General features: G+C 37.4%; 1 protein-coding gene across 2 annotated transcripts; it reads right to left on the reverse strand.

Moving 5' to 3' along the window:
• Nucleotides 1-564: 564 nt before the first annotated feature.
• Nucleotides 565-7721, reverse strand: LOC110911552 (pyruvate kinase, cytosolic isozyme). Of its 2 annotated transcripts, XM_022156182.2 has the most exons (5): nt 7493-7619; nt 7159-7322; nt 6187-6474; nt 4928-5389; nt 565-1537 (listed from the first exon to the last, which is right to left on the reverse strand). In XM_022156182.2, the coding sequence occupies exons 3-5, from the start codon at nt 6442-6444 to the stop codon at nt 725-727; spliced, it is 1533 nt and encodes a 510-aa protein (XP_022011874.1). In that variant the 5' UTR covers nt 6445-6474; nt 7159-7322; nt 7493-7619; the 3' UTR covers nt 565-724. The 2 variants fall into 2 exon arrangements, with proteins under 2 accessions (XP_022011874.1, XP_022011873.1); XM_022156181.2 differs by lacking the exon at nt 7159-7322 and having other exon boundaries at nt 7493-7721.
• Between the last annotated feature and the right edge of the window lie 9967 nt (nt 7722-17688).

Genomic DNA, 17688 nt, shown 5'->3' on the forward strand with positions numbered 1-17688 from the left:
CGAACCAAACCGGTGATTTGTGACCGGTTACTGTTCTTGATCTGAAAAAACGGTTAATAACAGAAATTGGTTTTAAAATACCGGTTAAAAACCGATCCCAACCGGTTACACCGGTTAGTGTTTTAGACTTGAAAACCAGTTAGTAACCGAAACCGGTTATTAAAAAAACCGATTTTTGTTTTAGATGAAAAAAAAACCCGGTTCGGTTAAAAACCGGACCGGTTTAAAAAAAAAAAAAAAACGATTTGTACACCTCTACTCTAAACTGCTATTAGAAAATTTTATGACCATAACCTATTCATTTTAAGGCATGTGAACTCTCAATTCTAACAAAAAAATATATACACCACCACAAATTAACAAAAAAATTTACACGTTCAAACTGGACCCCTTTTCTCCTAAAAACCAAGCTGGAACCCGAACGGGTTTCACCAAAACCGGGATTGACTTTTTTGACCCAACCCGACCCAGTTTCAATCCAAACCAATTTGAGCCAAAAACCGTATTTGGGCACCTATACATAGCCCCCTTGTGCCCAGACCCCGGTTATTCAAACCTATACGATTCAATTACAAAAGCAGATCGGTATCTTTTTATTTAGACCAGCACATGGTCGCATATGATCCGCATCATTAACTCGTAAGTCATAACATGCTTCAAGAAACTTATACAATACAAACTGATTTAACAACCAAAGTGAAAGATCAAGCTAACGTTGACCATCTTACTTGACTACGCAGATCTTGATAACAGATGCAGCACCGATACGGTGGAGCGCCACCACAGCGTCCCCTTCCTTGCACAGCCCTCTAGCAGTTGCCGACTTTAAAGCCGCTTCCAAAATCACCTCAGTAGATTCAGCATCAGTAGCCTTAGCCGAGCCCTCAGCAAGAAGCGGAACCAATCCCCTGTACACAAGACTCTGCCTAGCTGGTGCCTCGTCACTACAGGTCCAGTCAAACGAGTCGGTCGACAAAACAGGGACCACCACTGACAAAATCGGGACAGCAGGTCTGTACTTCGCCACTAGCTTTGCTGTGCTTCCACCCTTGGTTAGAACCACGATGAGTTTGGCTCGAGCCTTGTTGGCGGTTCGAACGGCAGATGATGCAAGCGATTCCAACGGGCTCATTGGCAACGGGGTTGACCTTATCATCTCTTTGAAGATGACTCCATAGTCGAGTGACGACTCGGCTTCAATGCAGATACGGGCCATGGTCTTGACCGCGATTTCGGGGTATGCACCGGCTGCACTTTCTCCACTAAGCATGACACAATCTGTGCCATCGAGAACTGCGTTTGCCACATCGGTGGCCTCAGCACGGGTGGGTCGGGGTGACTTGATCATTGACTCAAGCATTTGTGTTGCGGTTACCACTGGCTTGCCAGCAAGATTACATTTGTAGATCATCATTTTTTGTGCCAAGAAGATTTTTTCAACGGGAATCTCCATTCCTAGATCTCCTCGAGCAACCATGAACGAGTCAGTCTCACGCAAGATCTCGTCGAAGTTTACAACTCCTTCCTGGTTCTCAACCTTTATAGAATCGAGCACATTTAAAATAGTTAATACCCAAAATTAAAGAATAAATAATGTTTATTTTAGTCATTTATTATTACCCTTTTTTGACAACACAAGCACAACCAAACGCTTATTACTTGTTAGGGGTGTAAACAAGCCAAGCCGATCATGAGCTACCCGAGATCGGCTCGCTAAAATCCGAATCAAGCCGATCTTAAACGAGCCCACACCCATTATCTATATAACTTTAATTTAGCGTAGTAAATATACTATAGGGGTGCTTGCGCAATGTGGCGGGGAACACAACACGCTGACACGGACACTGGTAAAACGCGTAATGACGTAATAGTATATAATTATGGGTAGAGGATCCTGTAAAAAGTGCTCAAAGTGTGAGAAGTGTATTATAACACCATATATAATACTATATAACACCATATAAACACCGTATAACAATATGTAAAACCATATAACACTTTGTAACACTATATATCATTATATAACAAATATAACACTATAGGTTGTCTGATAGCATGTCTATGATAGATGTATAGTGTTATATTTGTTATATAATGATATATAGTGTTACATAGTGTTATATGGTGTTACATATTGTTATACGGTGTTTATATGGTGTTATATAGTATTATATATAGTGTTATAAAACACTTCTCACACTTTAGGTCCTTTTACACTATCCTTACCCTATAATTACGTAACATGTTATTTTTTTACAATTAATTAAAAAACTACAGCAGTAATATACCCATATTACAAAGAATAAAATGCTCGTTTTTATGGTGTATTATTTTTTTTAAATATTAACGTACGTGAAAGTTATGAACGTTTAAAATACATGGGGGAAACTTGCATGTGCTAGGAAGATCTAGCTTTTAGGGATTGTACCATATGCTTTAAAACTTGTAATTACTTCAAGTCTTAAAAATATTTGAGTAAATTACAAGTTTTGTCCTTTATCTATATACCAAATTGCAGGCGGTGTCATTTGGTGCAAAACTTGACGAGTTCTGTACATAATGTTTCAAAATCTTGCACGTTTTGTCCTTTGAGCCTAACAGTTAATTTTTTTGGTTAAATCTGATCACCCAAGGGTATTATTGTCTTTTCACATCCTAATTTATAAATGACTTTTAGAAAACAAATAAACATAGCCTATCCTGCAATTTCTCTCTTTAAACACATCCACACACACACTCTCTCTTTCCAACCACCACTTGCCATCACCTGCCGCCACCACCTCCCACCCCCACTTGCCGCCGACCACCACCACCACCACCCCGCATAACCCGTCCCTACCACTGCAACAGTGCAACCCCACCATAACCACCATCACCAACCACCCACCACCGTTGCAACTAGACCAAAACCTATGTTGTCAAAGACGCAAGGCGCAGGCGAGGCGCATCGGCCTCGCCCGGAGCCTAGGCGCAAGACGCAAAAAAGCGTGGGCTTTTTTAAGAAAAGCGAACATAGAGAAAAAAAATACAAAAAATATGTTATTCTTTGAAAATAAATAAGATTCCACATATAAAATTAAAAGAACTATATTATATATGCCATTTAAGATCATGTAGCTAATAGTTAGTAGCAAAAGTTTAGGACTTATATGTTGTAAGTTTTGGGTGTGTGAATAAAAGTCTCAAAAGGTGGTAAATACTTTGTCCCACATTGGTGTGGGAACAAAGCGAGTGGTTGTTTATAAGGTAAAGCCTTTACTACTCTATTGTAGCTTTATGACATGTTTTACCACAAGTCCTACCCGCGCGCAGGGAGGGTGCAAAAATGAGTTTCTGAGCTTGAATTTGGTTGAATTCGTGTGTGCCCACATCTGCAAGTTTTCCACTTCAAAAACCGGTTTTATAAAACGGTTATAACCGGTTAGGACCGGTTACAAGTTTTCCACTTCAAAACCGGTTAATAACCGTAACCGGTTTTTGACTAACCGGTTTTTTTCCCTTGTGCATATTAACCGGTCCGGTTAATAACCGTAACCGGTTTTCAAAAAAGAAAAAAGATTTGTAACCTCTAAGTGGCTGCGAGTAAATGTGATTGAAGAAATAGTACATGGTTTGATTTCTCTAAAACAAACATTAAACATGGTGCATAGTTTCATTTTAAACATACATTTTTGTCCAGTCCAACAGACCTCTTCTTCCCATCTTATTCTCCATCCTAAAACCCTAACAATGGAACCAGACCCCCAAACCCTAACCCAATTCCACATCCTCCCATAACCCACCTACGTCAACTCCCTCCGCTTCCTCCCCCCTCTCTCCGCCTTCGACCGCCACATCGCCGTCTCAACCGCTAACAATGGAACCAAAACCACCCAAACCCCCCAACAAAACCCTTTAATCGCCGCCTCAACCACTACAGGATCCGTACACATTCTGTTTCCAATCCCTGTTGATGGGTCATTTGAGTCTGAGGTTTCGGTGCCGGATAATGTTTTGCTGCAACGTGTTTGGATTTGTTGGAAAGTGGGTGGGAGTGGTTTATATTTGGTTTTTATTTCTCAATTTTGTATAAATAGTCCCTGAAAAATAACTTTTTACAAAATAGCCCCTGGGAATGTGAATAGACAAATATGCCCTCATGTGCAATGCACATGACCAGATTTAACCAAAAAATCTAACTGGGTTTGGCCTAAAGGACATAACATGCAAGATTTTGGAAGGTTAAGGACACCGCCTGTAAACTTTTGGAAAAAGGGCAGCACCTGCAATTTGGTGTAAACATAAAGGACAAAACTTGTAATTTACTCAAAATATTTTAATTACATTCTTGTCCTCCTTATATGCATTATAATATAGTATAGTATATTTATTTACATAATAATTATGATAAAAATAACTAAAATATATATATTATGTTAAATATATAAATTATTATTATTATAAAGATATACTTAAAGATAATTATAAACCTATATCCAGAGGTACCGGGTTCGAGTCTTGGGAGTGGCATATGTCGCCCAAGGTAAGAACTCAGCAAGGGGAATTCACTGCGGAGCTGGCTTGGTCGGGTAGCGGCTCCCGGAGTGGGATCACTCCAGCGGTTGGGAGGACCGTGCTCCATCCCCCCCCCCCCCCCCTCCCACCTATATCGTCCAATTAATAAAGAAATTAATAGACAAAGTGCTCCCGGAGTGGGATCACTCCGGCGGTTGGGAGGACCGTGCTCTATCCCCCCCCCCCCCTCCCACCTATATCGTCTAAGGAATAAAGAAATTAATAGACAAAGTGCTCAGACTTGGCTCGCTTGGGGCTCGTTTACATCCCTATAACTTGCATCAAGTTTTATAACATCTGAGTATGTGACTGTCAAACTTATCGCGTATCCAAACACCCGCCCTAAACTAAAATGCAATGAAAGAACACATACCTTGGACATCAACTGAATATTCTTGGCATGTGGGCCCAGAACCTTACGAACATTCACAAGATCAGACCCCTTACGAACAAACGAGAGCGCGATCATATCAATGTTGTTGGGAACACCCCATTGAAGAATATCTTCTACATCCTTCTCAGTAAGTGTAGGAAGATCAACAACTACACCAGGAAGATTCACGTTTTTCCGCTCACCTAACATGGCTGTGTTCTCACAGCGACATCTAACGGTCCCAGATGCAGGATCACACGACAAGACTGTTAACGTGATCGTGCCATCTGCACACAAGATGGTGTTTCCCGGCTTTAAGTCGACGGGCAGTTTCTTGTAGCTCATAGATATGGTCTCTTCATCTCCTTTAATAGTGTAATCGGTGCTTATTGTGATCTCATGGCCTTCCTTGAGTTGGATCGGTTTCTCGTTTTTCAAGAATCCAGTTCGAATCTCGGGCCCCTGCAAGAACAAATATGCGTTGACTTTCGAAGTCAAATGGACTACTTTGTGTTACAGAATGCATAGGGGTATGAATTTCTGAATTCTGACACGACATGAACCTAACACGAAATTTGTGGGTTTGTTTAGTCTAAACGGGTTCTGGGTGGCCCGTTTAGCCCATTTATTTTATATTATATTTTTTACAATATGTTTTATGTCATAAATCAAATTGGTTGTGTATTTTATGCCATAATTATAACTTAAAAAGAGAAATTAACATAAGATTTTATAATTTAAATGTAATTGTATTATATACATTTGTGTTTTTTTAGTAAATTTTAATTTTAATATATTAATTTGTGAAATAAAAATTGGGTTGAACGGGGGTCGTGTTCGGGTCAACCTGCAAACATTTGGGTCGTGTTCGGGTTCATATGTATGACATAATTTTCAGGTTCGGGTAGTGTTCAGGTCGGGTTGAACCCGCCAATCCGCAAACATGACCTGTTTAACACCCCAATATATGAAGCTTTTAACAAAATTTTGGACACAGATGAAGCTTGTTATCGTGGTCAACTTAATATGTTATCATGGTCAGCTTACTATATAAAGCGTTGGTTTAGATTTCTTTACTAAAACAAATTTATTTTTTCGTTAATTGTCGTACTACAAAACTAATAAATTTAAGCTCGACTTGATAATGACAAAGGAATTCGGCTCAACAACTAAAACGCACAACCAAGCTGATCGGCCCAATTTTGCACAAAGAAAATCTTAATCCTAAACGCATAACGACTGTAACATAAAACTCTTACCTTGGTATCAAGCATGACGGCACACAAGATCTGAGTGTTTTGCATAGCGATACGAAGATTATTCAATGTCTCCTGATGATACTCGTGGGTCCCGTGAGAGAAGTTGAAACGGGCAACGTTCATCCCTGCACGCAATAGCTTCTCACACATCACCACAGACCGAGAAGCCGGGCCCAAGGTGCATACAATCTTTGTTTTCGGAATACGCCCATCGTGAGGAAGGTCCTTCAAGATTCCCTCAATGTCTATGTTTGACATATTAACTAGGATTTATGAATTATCTGCTTCCTAAATGTCCAAAACACATATACTCAGTAATTAGTTTTAACAAGTAGCAGGAGTACACAGAATAAGAATAGCATATCAACATACAAGAAATTCAGTTTCATGGATCAACAGCAAAACAAGAGCAAAACGCGTTTGAATTTGGACTAAATAGCTTTAACTAGATGAACATCATTACAGACCAACATGATAACACAAATTAATCTAGATCTACATAAGCTTCGAGACTCGGATTCCATGGTTCAAAAGCAGAATCTGAGCCCGTTCAATAGTTACCAAGAAGAAACCTAACTCATGGCCGCCAATTCAATTCATGGGTGATGAAATAAGAGCCAACCTCATTGCAAATTAACAAAATGAACTTAATTTCAAACAGAAAATCGACAAATTCCATTCTCTTACATACTAACTCAAGAGGTGTTCATGGTCCAGTTCAGCCGGTTTTGATGAAGATTTTGGACCGAACCGCAAACTACGGTTTCGGAAAAAAAAGACAAACCAAACCGTTCAGATTGGAAAAAGAAATAAACCAAGCCACAGACCATCGAGGCGGACGGTTTAGATCAGTATTTCGAACCATGAACCTAACCGTATTGGTCCTAGACCGGCCGAACCAGCCATTTTTGACTCTGTTCTAATGGTTTTTGAACACCCTACCTAACTCAGTTCATCTTAAAAAAGACAAACCTGCTGCAATTACTACAGTTTCTGAGAAAAATTTAACGCCTTTTCACTGAAACCCACTTCAAATTAAAGCTAAATGAGCACAAATTCAAGCTACCAATCTTGATTTCGGGTACCCAAAACGTAAAAGTAATTCACAACAACCCAATATAACTTCCGATGCATAACTGAATCAAACACAAAAAATGCACAACAATCAAATTAAAAACTAGATGAAACTACTAAAACCACTTCATCAACGACAAATCATACACAATAGCAAAAAGAAAAGCGAAAGACTCAAACTTTAACATCAAAAAAATAAAAACAAAACAGACTCAGAAAAAGAATCACTCACTCAGCAAAAAGCAGAGCTCTTAGAAGACGATTGCGGTAGCTTACACCCTTTTCTCAATGATTATTATATTATTGGATGATGAATTTAGATAGGGATTGTTCTGATAAGGAAAAGAGTATATTCGTGTTTGGCGTGAGAAGTGTTGATTAATTTATTTTTTAATTTTTTAATTTGTTTTTTTTTTTTTTTTTGGAGAAACATTGAGCGGCCAGCAGTTTCAGTCAACATGGTGCGCTGACTACCGTCATCGTTAATTCAAAGTACGCTAAAAGATATTTCTCTATGACTCTTACCTACCCAACTTAGGAGATGATCTATTGTTAAAAATTGTATATTGTATATTGTATACTATTAATTATTAATTATTAATTAATTAATTATTAATTATTAATTATTAATTATTAATTATTAATTAAAAGATGAAGTGAATGAACAGTAAGAATATTGTATACTATTAAAAGATGAAGTGAATGAACAGTAAGAATATGGGGTTTGTATACTATTAAAAGATTAAGTGAATGAACCGTAAGAATATGGGGTATGGGGTGGGGTTGGGTACAAACGCCTAAGTCACCATCTCGGGTGGGCTCGTGTTTCGGCGTGGCCTCTTAGGCGGGGGTTTCAGCCCGGGCGTTGGACGGGGCTACCTGCTCACATGACATGGCGGAACCTCATTGGCCAAGAGCACTAGCCCTTTGAAATTGGCTTTTTTTCCCACGCCACCCCAGCCACGCCCTACCATACCCCTTTGAAATTGGCTTTTGGTCTTGGGTGCCCCATACTCCACGTATCGCACCATGCCCCCAACCCACACCCCACCATACCCCACGGTCTAAGTATATTTGTTTCAAAGGTTTTTTATATGTGTTGTTTAGTGGTTTTTTATATGTGTTATGTGGTTCTTTTATATATCTTATGTAACTTGCGTTTGTTTTTTATCGATGTAATTCACGTGTCAGTATTTTTTTATCATATCAACATTTTTTTTCTCTATGGGTTGCTGTAACGAGTGTAGGTGGCGTAACAAAACAAACCGATACCGATCAAATTCCTACCGTGTTGGTATATCTTTGGTTATATCATATTTTTTTTCTATTTGTTGCTATAACAAGTGTCAGTGTCGTAGTTAAACGAACTGATGCCCACCCACCGCGCAACGCGCGGATTTAGTAACCCTAGTTTTATATTAAGTTGTGTGTATTTTTATATGTCACACCCCCAAAATATCACATGCGGAATCACCGCGGGACATGTGATGTACCAGGATACAAGTCACCAATCACATTGAACTACACATAATATTTAAATAAAACATTCCATTCATTTCAAAATATAAATCCAAGTCATAAGTTTAAAACCAAGGTACGTGTTCAGCGGAAGCATATAGTAACAGTTAATCAATTGTTTCAAACAAGTGTTCAAGAACCAATGTGACAAGTATCCAAGAGTCTCGATCCATGACCACTCCAGCGCTCCCAGATAGCAAGTCCATAATCAGAAATCTAACGACCTGCAAGCATGCAGACAAGTGTGTCAGACGACGTTGGTGAGTTCAAAGTTTTGTTAACGCGTTTAGTTACCATATATGTGTATAAATTAGTTCAACGATTTGATTTGATGTTGTTATTAACTCGATTACCGAAATGGCTACAAGATGTATTTGCCCAACCCCAATGTCTCTATCAAAACATTGGTCATGCTTTAAGGAGATTAGTTCACGCCCGTCCTCCCCGGTACGGTGTGAGGGTGCCAAACCTAATAGCGCTATCAACTAATAACCTCGTTGCCTCCCCGGCAACTGTCGGTAGATGTAAGGGGTCTTATGTGATAGAAACTGAGTATAATAACAAACATCCCAATAAACAAGCGTTCCTCCTCGGAACGTTACCCGATATCCCTCCCCGGGATGCATGCTTGGAAAAAGAGCAGTGAACTCACCTTGATTTGCTCGGTATGTTTTGATACATTACCCGTTCCCAGTTGGTCAACCAACCCTACCGTGGTTACCAAAAATAATCAGTTTCACAATCAACCATGTCACATATATTAAACAGTTTGCACTCATCACAGGGTTAGTGTACAACACGTAACATGCATATCACGTAATAACCATTAACATATGTATCGGCTACTCACACAAATCAAATCAAATCATGATCCTCATTCCAAGATAACATTATTAACATGTAATAGATAGAGTTTGAAAAAGTGATCCGACAACTTGCAGTTTGTTAATAAATTCTAGCAGCCCCATGTTGTTACACTGTTCTATGACATTGGATTAATAGATTGAATTGTCGGCCATTGCTAAGTCAAGTTTAGTCATGTGGTCCAATTAAAATCGAGTATGGTCATCGGCCCTAGTGCTAAATAAAAGCCATGTTCTCTAAAATAGTGGCCCATTCACAAGACACTAACCAACTTTATCATTACTTACATAATCGGCCCCAAATTGACTTAATCAGAAATGCATGTGCCTAAGCATGTGAGGCCCAATTATTACTAATCATGATTTAATGTTATCAAATATTAACAGCTTATGTTTATATCATACCGATCAGCCCACAAATTTTATCGGCCCCCATAAGCAGAGAAGAGGTGCAGCCCAAGTACCATTCGGGTATGATTATGTGTGTGTGTCCCATATATAAACACGAGTTCAAATCAACAATTAAGGCCCATATAATATCCTTATTATTAACCGGCTAATATGTACCTAGAATCATGCATCAACAGTTCGAATCAAGTAATAAAACATCCTCTAGTTACCCAACATAGATCAACTAACTCATCAAACTCATCCGTATTTCGTATAACAATTTCGATAACATTCACAATTTATTATCATAAGAAAAACAATCACATAGCAATTTCTATGTACGAACATAACACCCTTTATCATCGAACCATTACTAGAATTTATTAACCAAACCTTAGTGTTCATGCATATGATCAAGACCCCCATCAGATTAATACTCACATGTATACTCCATCAATCGTCCCTTTGGATAATGTTTATACACTATAACTATTAACTACTAATCTTGACATTAAACAATTTTAACCATGCAACAACATAATTAATCAGACCCTTAATCACCAAGAAGTACATGCTCAATCATATCGACTGTCAGAAAAACAACCCAGAAATTGACCCAGAGAATCGAATCAACGATTAATGATTGAATATTATTGAATTTGAAAATGAATTACAAGAAAAGAAATTACAAAGAAATTGAAAGTAATGAGTTATGTACACACTACTACAAACCCCTATTTATACTAAACTCCCAAATTCAGTTACAACTATCCGTTGTAAGAATTTCCACAAACACCTCCTGATCTTACAAGAATGTAAGTATCAGACCTTAAATCTAAACAACTGCTCTCCAATACCTCAAACACTGATCTACTCCTCAACAGCATTTCAAACTACTGATTCACTGTCTACTGCTTATTTCTACAGCAGCTGTTTTACCATGATCAGTTGTTACCCTCAGCAGTTAATCACCATCAGTGTTTGATCACAAGCACTGTTTATAATGCAACCAGTTGTTTGTCTTGTTTAGCCTCAAACAGTGGTTTGCTTATTTATTCAGAACTCATCAGTGGTTACAACTGAAATGTTACTTTTCTCAACAATCTCCACCTAAGTAACAATTCAGTTTAACCTAAACTTAACGAGTTAAAGCAAAATGTAAACTTTGCACCTGGCAAAGCCTTGGTCATCACATCACTTGGGTTAACATCTGTTCCAACCCACTTGACCACCACTTCCTTAGAAGTCACCACATCTCTAATCCAAAACATCTTCACATTGATGTGTTTGGTTCTCTCATGAAAAACACTGTTCTTTGACAACTGAACAGCACCTTCATTATCACAATTCACCTCCACACCATCCAACCTGATTCCCAGATCAGCAACCATACCCTTTAACCATAAAGACACTTTTACCCCTTCAGTTAAAGATATGAATTCAGCCTCAGTTGTGGATAGTGCCACAACATGCTGCAACTGAGACTTCCAGCTCACCATATTCCCCATGACTGAGAACACATAACCAGTTATTGATCTGCCATTATCTTTGTCTTTTGCATAATCTGAATCAACATAACCACTGACCATGTTCTCCTTCTCAGCATGACACTCAAATTTTAAACCAAGTTTCTTTGTACCAGCCAAATACCTGAGAATCCATTTCACTGCTGCCCAATGATTTTTACCAGGATTAGCCATATACCTGCTCACCATACTAACAGCATATGCAATATCAGGTCTTGTGCAGACCATGAGATACATCAGACTCCCAACAGTGTTTGCATATGGAACTTTGCTCATGTATTCTTCCTCTTCATCTGTTTGAGGACAATCTTTCTTTGACAAATTAAAATGAGCTGCAAGAGGAGTTGTAACAGGCTTACATTCTCCCATTCCATAATTCTTCAACACTTTCTCAATATAAGAAGATTGAGACAGTGTTAACACCTTTTCTGCCCTGTTTCTATGGATTTCCATACCAAGTATCTTCCTGGCTTTCCCCAAATCCTTCATTTCAAACTCTCTCATCAACAGTTGTTTGGTTTCTTCTATTTGGCATTTGCTTTCACAAGCTATTAGCATATCATCAACATACAAGAGCAAATAGACAAATTTACCCCTGTCATACTCCCTATGATACACACAACTGTCATAAGGACTTCTGCTGAAACCACTGCCCACAATGTATTCATCAAATCTTTTGTACCACTGTCTGGGAGACTGGTTCAGTCCATACAAGGACCTCTTCAGTAAACATGCCTTATCTTCTTGGCCTTTGACTTCATATCCCTTTGGCTGTGCCATGTAGATCTTCTCCTCCAAATTACCATGCAAAAATGCAGTTTTCACATCCATTTGTTCCAACTCCAGATCTAATGATGCAACCAATGACAAGATAACTCTAATTGAGACATGTTTGACTACAGGAGAAAAGATCTCATTGTAATCAACACCTGCCTTTTGAGTAAATCCCTTAGCCACCAGTCTTGCTTTGTATCTTGGACCTTCTCCTGGTTTGACACCTTCTTTAATTTTGTAAATCCACTTGCAAGACACTAACTTCTGGTCTTTTGGCTTGTTTACCAACTCCCATGTGCCATTCTTGTACAGAGAATCCATCTCTTCATCCATTGCTTTATACCACTTTTGATTAGCTTCTGAATTAACAGCCTCTTCAAAAGTTAGCGGTTCATAGATGCTTTCATTCTCTGCTGCTACAAAAGCAACTGCAGAAATATCTTCTTGATCTCTGTACCTCAGTGGTTTCACAGCTTTCCTTTTTGACCGGTCTCTCACCAAAATGTAATCCTCCAAATTTGGTACACTTTGACTTGTCTCATCCTGACTTGAACCAGAACTTCCACTTTGACTTGTTTCACCCTGAGTTGCACCAGACCTTTCAACATTCACCTTTGGTCTGTTTAACACTGGCTCCACCTCAAACTGAAGATCATCTTTCTTGGATACACTTCTGTTTATTGACTCCATAACATCTTTGTACAGGACATTCTCCCTGCACTGAACATTTCTGCTCACTATCACCTTTGGATTTTGCAACCTCCAAAGCCTGTATCCTTTTACACCTTCAGTATATCCCAGCATTACACACTTTTGAGATCTTGGATCCAACTTATCATCACTCACATGAGAATAAACCAAAGACCCAAAAACTTTTAAATCTTCATACTCAGGTTTAGTACCAGACCACATTTCCATAGGTGTCTTCATCTGAATTGCTGATGAAGGACATCTATTGATCAAATAAGCTGCAGTGGATACAGCTTCACCCCAGAACTTCTTTGGCATTCCTGAGGTTGCCAACATACACCTCACTCTTTCTAATAAAGTTCTGTTCATTCTTTCAGCCAAACCATTCTGTTGTGGAGTACCAGGAATGGTTAAGTGTCTGGCTATACCATTTTCTTTGCAAAATTTATCAAACTCAAGATTACAAAACTCCAGCCCATTATCTGTTCTGAGTTTCTTCACTTTCTTCTCAGTTTGATTCTCCACCAATACTTTCCATTCTTGAAACTTTTTGAAAGTATCACTCTTGTGTTTAAGCACATAAACCCACACTCTTCTTGAGTAATCATCTATGATGGACAAGAAGTATTTACCACCTCCCAAGGTTTCTGTTCTTGCAGGCCCCCACAGATCAGAGTGAACATAGTCTAAGACTCCCTTAGAACTATGTTTTCCTTTACTGAACTTTACTCTTTTCTGTTTTCCCAACACACAGCTTTCACAAAAGCTTATATCACAGTTCTTTAGATCACCAAGAACTTGTTGTTTGGACAACTCAATCAGGCCTTGTTGACTTATATGACCAAGTCTTTTATGCCACTTTAGGGCTTCATCATCACCTTCTTCACTTGCCACAGCAGCCACTCCATCAACAACTTTACAATCCAACATGTAAATGTTGTTCTTGATTCTAGTACCACTGAGCACCACCATAGACCCTTTTATAACCCTGGCCTTTCCGTCTTTAAGACTAACATGATATCCCATTTTCTCTAAAGTACCAAGAGATAACAAACTTCTCTTAAGATCAGGGATGTACCTCACATCTTTGAGATCAAACGTGATACCAGACTCTGTCTTCATTGTGACTGTACCAATGCCAAGAATCTGACAAGGCCTATCATCTCCAAGTTTTACAGACCCCATGTCCACCATCTTCAATTCTTTGAAGGCTTCTTTCAAAGGTGTCATATGGAATGAACACCCTGAATCCATTACCCATTTTTCTTGAGCACATTCACTTGTGACCATAAGAACATCAGCACTGTCATAACCTCCTTCTGACTGATCATCAGAATCTCCATGACTACTCTGCCCCTTTGAGTAATTACTACTTTGACCTCTTGAATAACTGCCTTCACCTTTTCTTTTCTTGAATTCTGGACAGTCTTTCTTGAAGTGCTTCTCTGAATTACAAACAAAACATCTCCTCTTGAATCTTGACTTGGATTTTGACCTGGAATTTCTGCTGCCACTTCTATAATTCCTTTGATCTGACCTTCCTCTCACATACAAGCCATCTCCACCTTCTTCTTTAGAATCTGACCTCTTCTTCAATTCTTTTGAATTCAAGGCAGACAATACATCTTCCATAGACAGAGAATCTCTACCAAACATCAATGTATCCACAAAGTGTTCATATGATGATGGTAAAGAAGTGAGAAATATTATGGCCTGATCTTCATCATCCAATGCCACCTCTATATTTTCAAGATCCAAAATCAACTTGTTGAATTCATCTGTATGATCTTCAAGACTCTTTCCAGATGACATGTGAAATGTATACAACCTCTTCTTCAAATACAGCCGATTTGCCAAAGATTTTGTCATATACAATGACTCCAACTTTGCCCAAATCCCTGCAGCAGACGTCTCCTTTGATACTTCACGAAGAACTCGATCACCAAGACTCAATATGATTGCACTATGAGCCTTCTTGAGCATATCCTTCTTCTCTTTATCAGTTAAGCCTTCAGGAAGTTTATCTTCTCCTTTCAGCGCATCTACCACACCATTATGAACCAGAAGAGCCCTCATCTTCACACGCCATAGACTGAAATCATTCCTCCCATCAAATTTCTCCAATTCAAACTTCGTTGACACCATCTTTGATCTCTGATTGCGGAATTGAACGTCAATTTCTTTAATCGAGCCACCAATGGCTCTGATACCACTTGTCAGAAAAACAACCCAGAAATTGACCCAGAGAATCGAATCAACGATTAATGATTGAATCTTATTGAATTTGAAAATGAATTACAAGAAAAGAAATTACAAAGAAATTGAAAGTAATGAGTTATGTACACACTACTACAAACCCCTATTTATACTAAACTCCCAAATTCAGTTACAACTATCCGTTGTAAGAATTTCCACAAACACCCCCTAATCTTACAAGAATGTAAGTATCAGACCTTGAATCTAAACAACTGCTCTCCAATACCTCAAACACTGATCTACTCCTCAACAGCATTTCAAACTACTGATTCACTATCTACTGCTTATTTCAACAGCAGCTGTTTTACCATGATTAGTTGTTACCCTCAGCAGTTAATCACCATCAGTGTTTGATCACAAGAAGTGTTTATAATGCAACCAGTTGTTTGTCTTGTTTAGCCTCAAACAGTGGTTTGCTTATTTATTCAGAACTCATCAGTGGTTACAACTGAAATGTTACTTTTCTCAACATCGACACATATATTTACTCTATATAATCATAACACACAAGATCCATACATATATCTCATGCGTAACCTATCCTTTTGCAAAAACTTCAAGAATAAAGAGGCAATCGATAGGTGAGTTACCTGTTTTTTTTTTCATGCACCAAAGTGAGCCAGGAGAGGGTCTTATGCGCAAGTTCGGGTTTACCTCAAAGAATTTAATTATGGGATTTAATTAAGGGTATGCATTAATATAGGGGATTGAGCGATTTGGTTAATTCTCTTGGGCCGACACATAGTGTCACGATTTGGGGTGGGCTACAGTTGTCATGTGGGCTACAATTGTTATGTAGGCTACATTCATAGTGTGCAATATACAAATTACATGTAACATAAAATAATTCATGTAATGTGCAATGTACCAATACATGTAACATAACATAAAATATCATGTAACATAAAATAGGGGTGTGTGGGCTCGGATTGGACTTCAAGTGTTGTGGGCCGAGGAAGTCAATCAATAGATGAGGTATTTTCAGTCCATTGTACAAAGTGTGCGATACAGAGATCATGTGTGACTAGACAATATTATATACACTTAAAACATTTACATAAAACATTTATAATTCACCATTGTTCAAATACATTTACCATTCCAAATAGCATGCACGTAAATACATTTACCATTCCAAATAGCATGCACGTAAATACATTAAAGCACAAAGCATGAGAAGGGATCAGTGCAAGGGAAAGACTCTACAAAATACAGGTTGTCACATTATACACATACATTTGGTTGTTTTTGTTTTTATACATTTAAACTAGGTTATAACCCCGTGTATTACACGGGTCGAATAAATAAATTTTATAAACTAAATAATAAAACATTGTATCTTTAAAAACCTCCTTTATTGCAGTGGTTGAATAAATATAATTTTATATATTAAATAATAAAAAGTTATATTTATAAGAACCATATTGTACGGGTTGAATAAATATAATTTTATATACAAAATAAAAAAGTTATATCTTTGAAACCATGTGTATTACACGGGTTGAATAAATGTAATATTGTTTACCAAATAATAAAATAATACATCTTTAAAAAAAACCTCATTTATTACACGGGTTGAATAAATGTAATTTTGTATACCAAATAATAAAAAAGTTACATCTTTAAAAATATGTGTATTACACGGGTTGAATAAATGTAATTTTCTATACTAAATAATAAAAAATATATATCCTTAAAAAAACCCATGTATTGTACCAATTGAATAAATCTAATTTTATATATCAAATAATAAAAAGTTATATCTTAAAAAACCTCATGTATTACAGGGGTCGAATAAATGTAATTTTGTATAGTAAATAATAAAAAAAGGTATACCTTTAAAAAACCACGTGTATTACACAGGTTTAATGAATCTAATTTTATATACCAATAATAAAAAAAGTCATATCTTTCAATATACTAATGGATAATACTCGATACGCAATAGATATGGTGATTGTGAAGATGGTTCTTGAAAAGAATAAAAAAAGTCATATCTTTCAATATACTAATGGATAAAACTCGATACGCGATAGATATGGTGATTGTGAAGATGGTATTTGAAAAGAAGATATGTTATTCAAGAAGCAAATCAGCATCTATTTGAGTGATAAAATGTTGGTACCAATTCCGACAAATTGATTTATAAATTATGTAATAAAATTGATATAATAACTTTTTTTAGTAAGGAAAAAAAAGATTTCATACATTAATACAAAGTTTGATTTTCGTGATAAATAATTTGTTGACGAAACTAATATATTAACAAATAAATGAATTTCGGACATTTATTTAATATTAAATTAAGATCAAGATAAATATTTAATGTAACTAATAAAATATTAATGAAAAAAATGCGGAGTGGATTAAATACTACAAGGAATTGACTTTAATTAATATATTAAAAAATT

This window comes from Helianthus annuus, chromosome 15, assembly GCF_002127325.2.
Source record: "Helianthus annuus cultivar XRQ/B chromosome 15, HanXRQr2.0-SUNRISE, whole genome shotgun sequence".
NCBI classification, from domain to species: domain Eukaryota; kingdom Viridiplantae; phylum Streptophyta; class Magnoliopsida; order Asterales; family Asteraceae; genus Helianthus; species Helianthus annuus.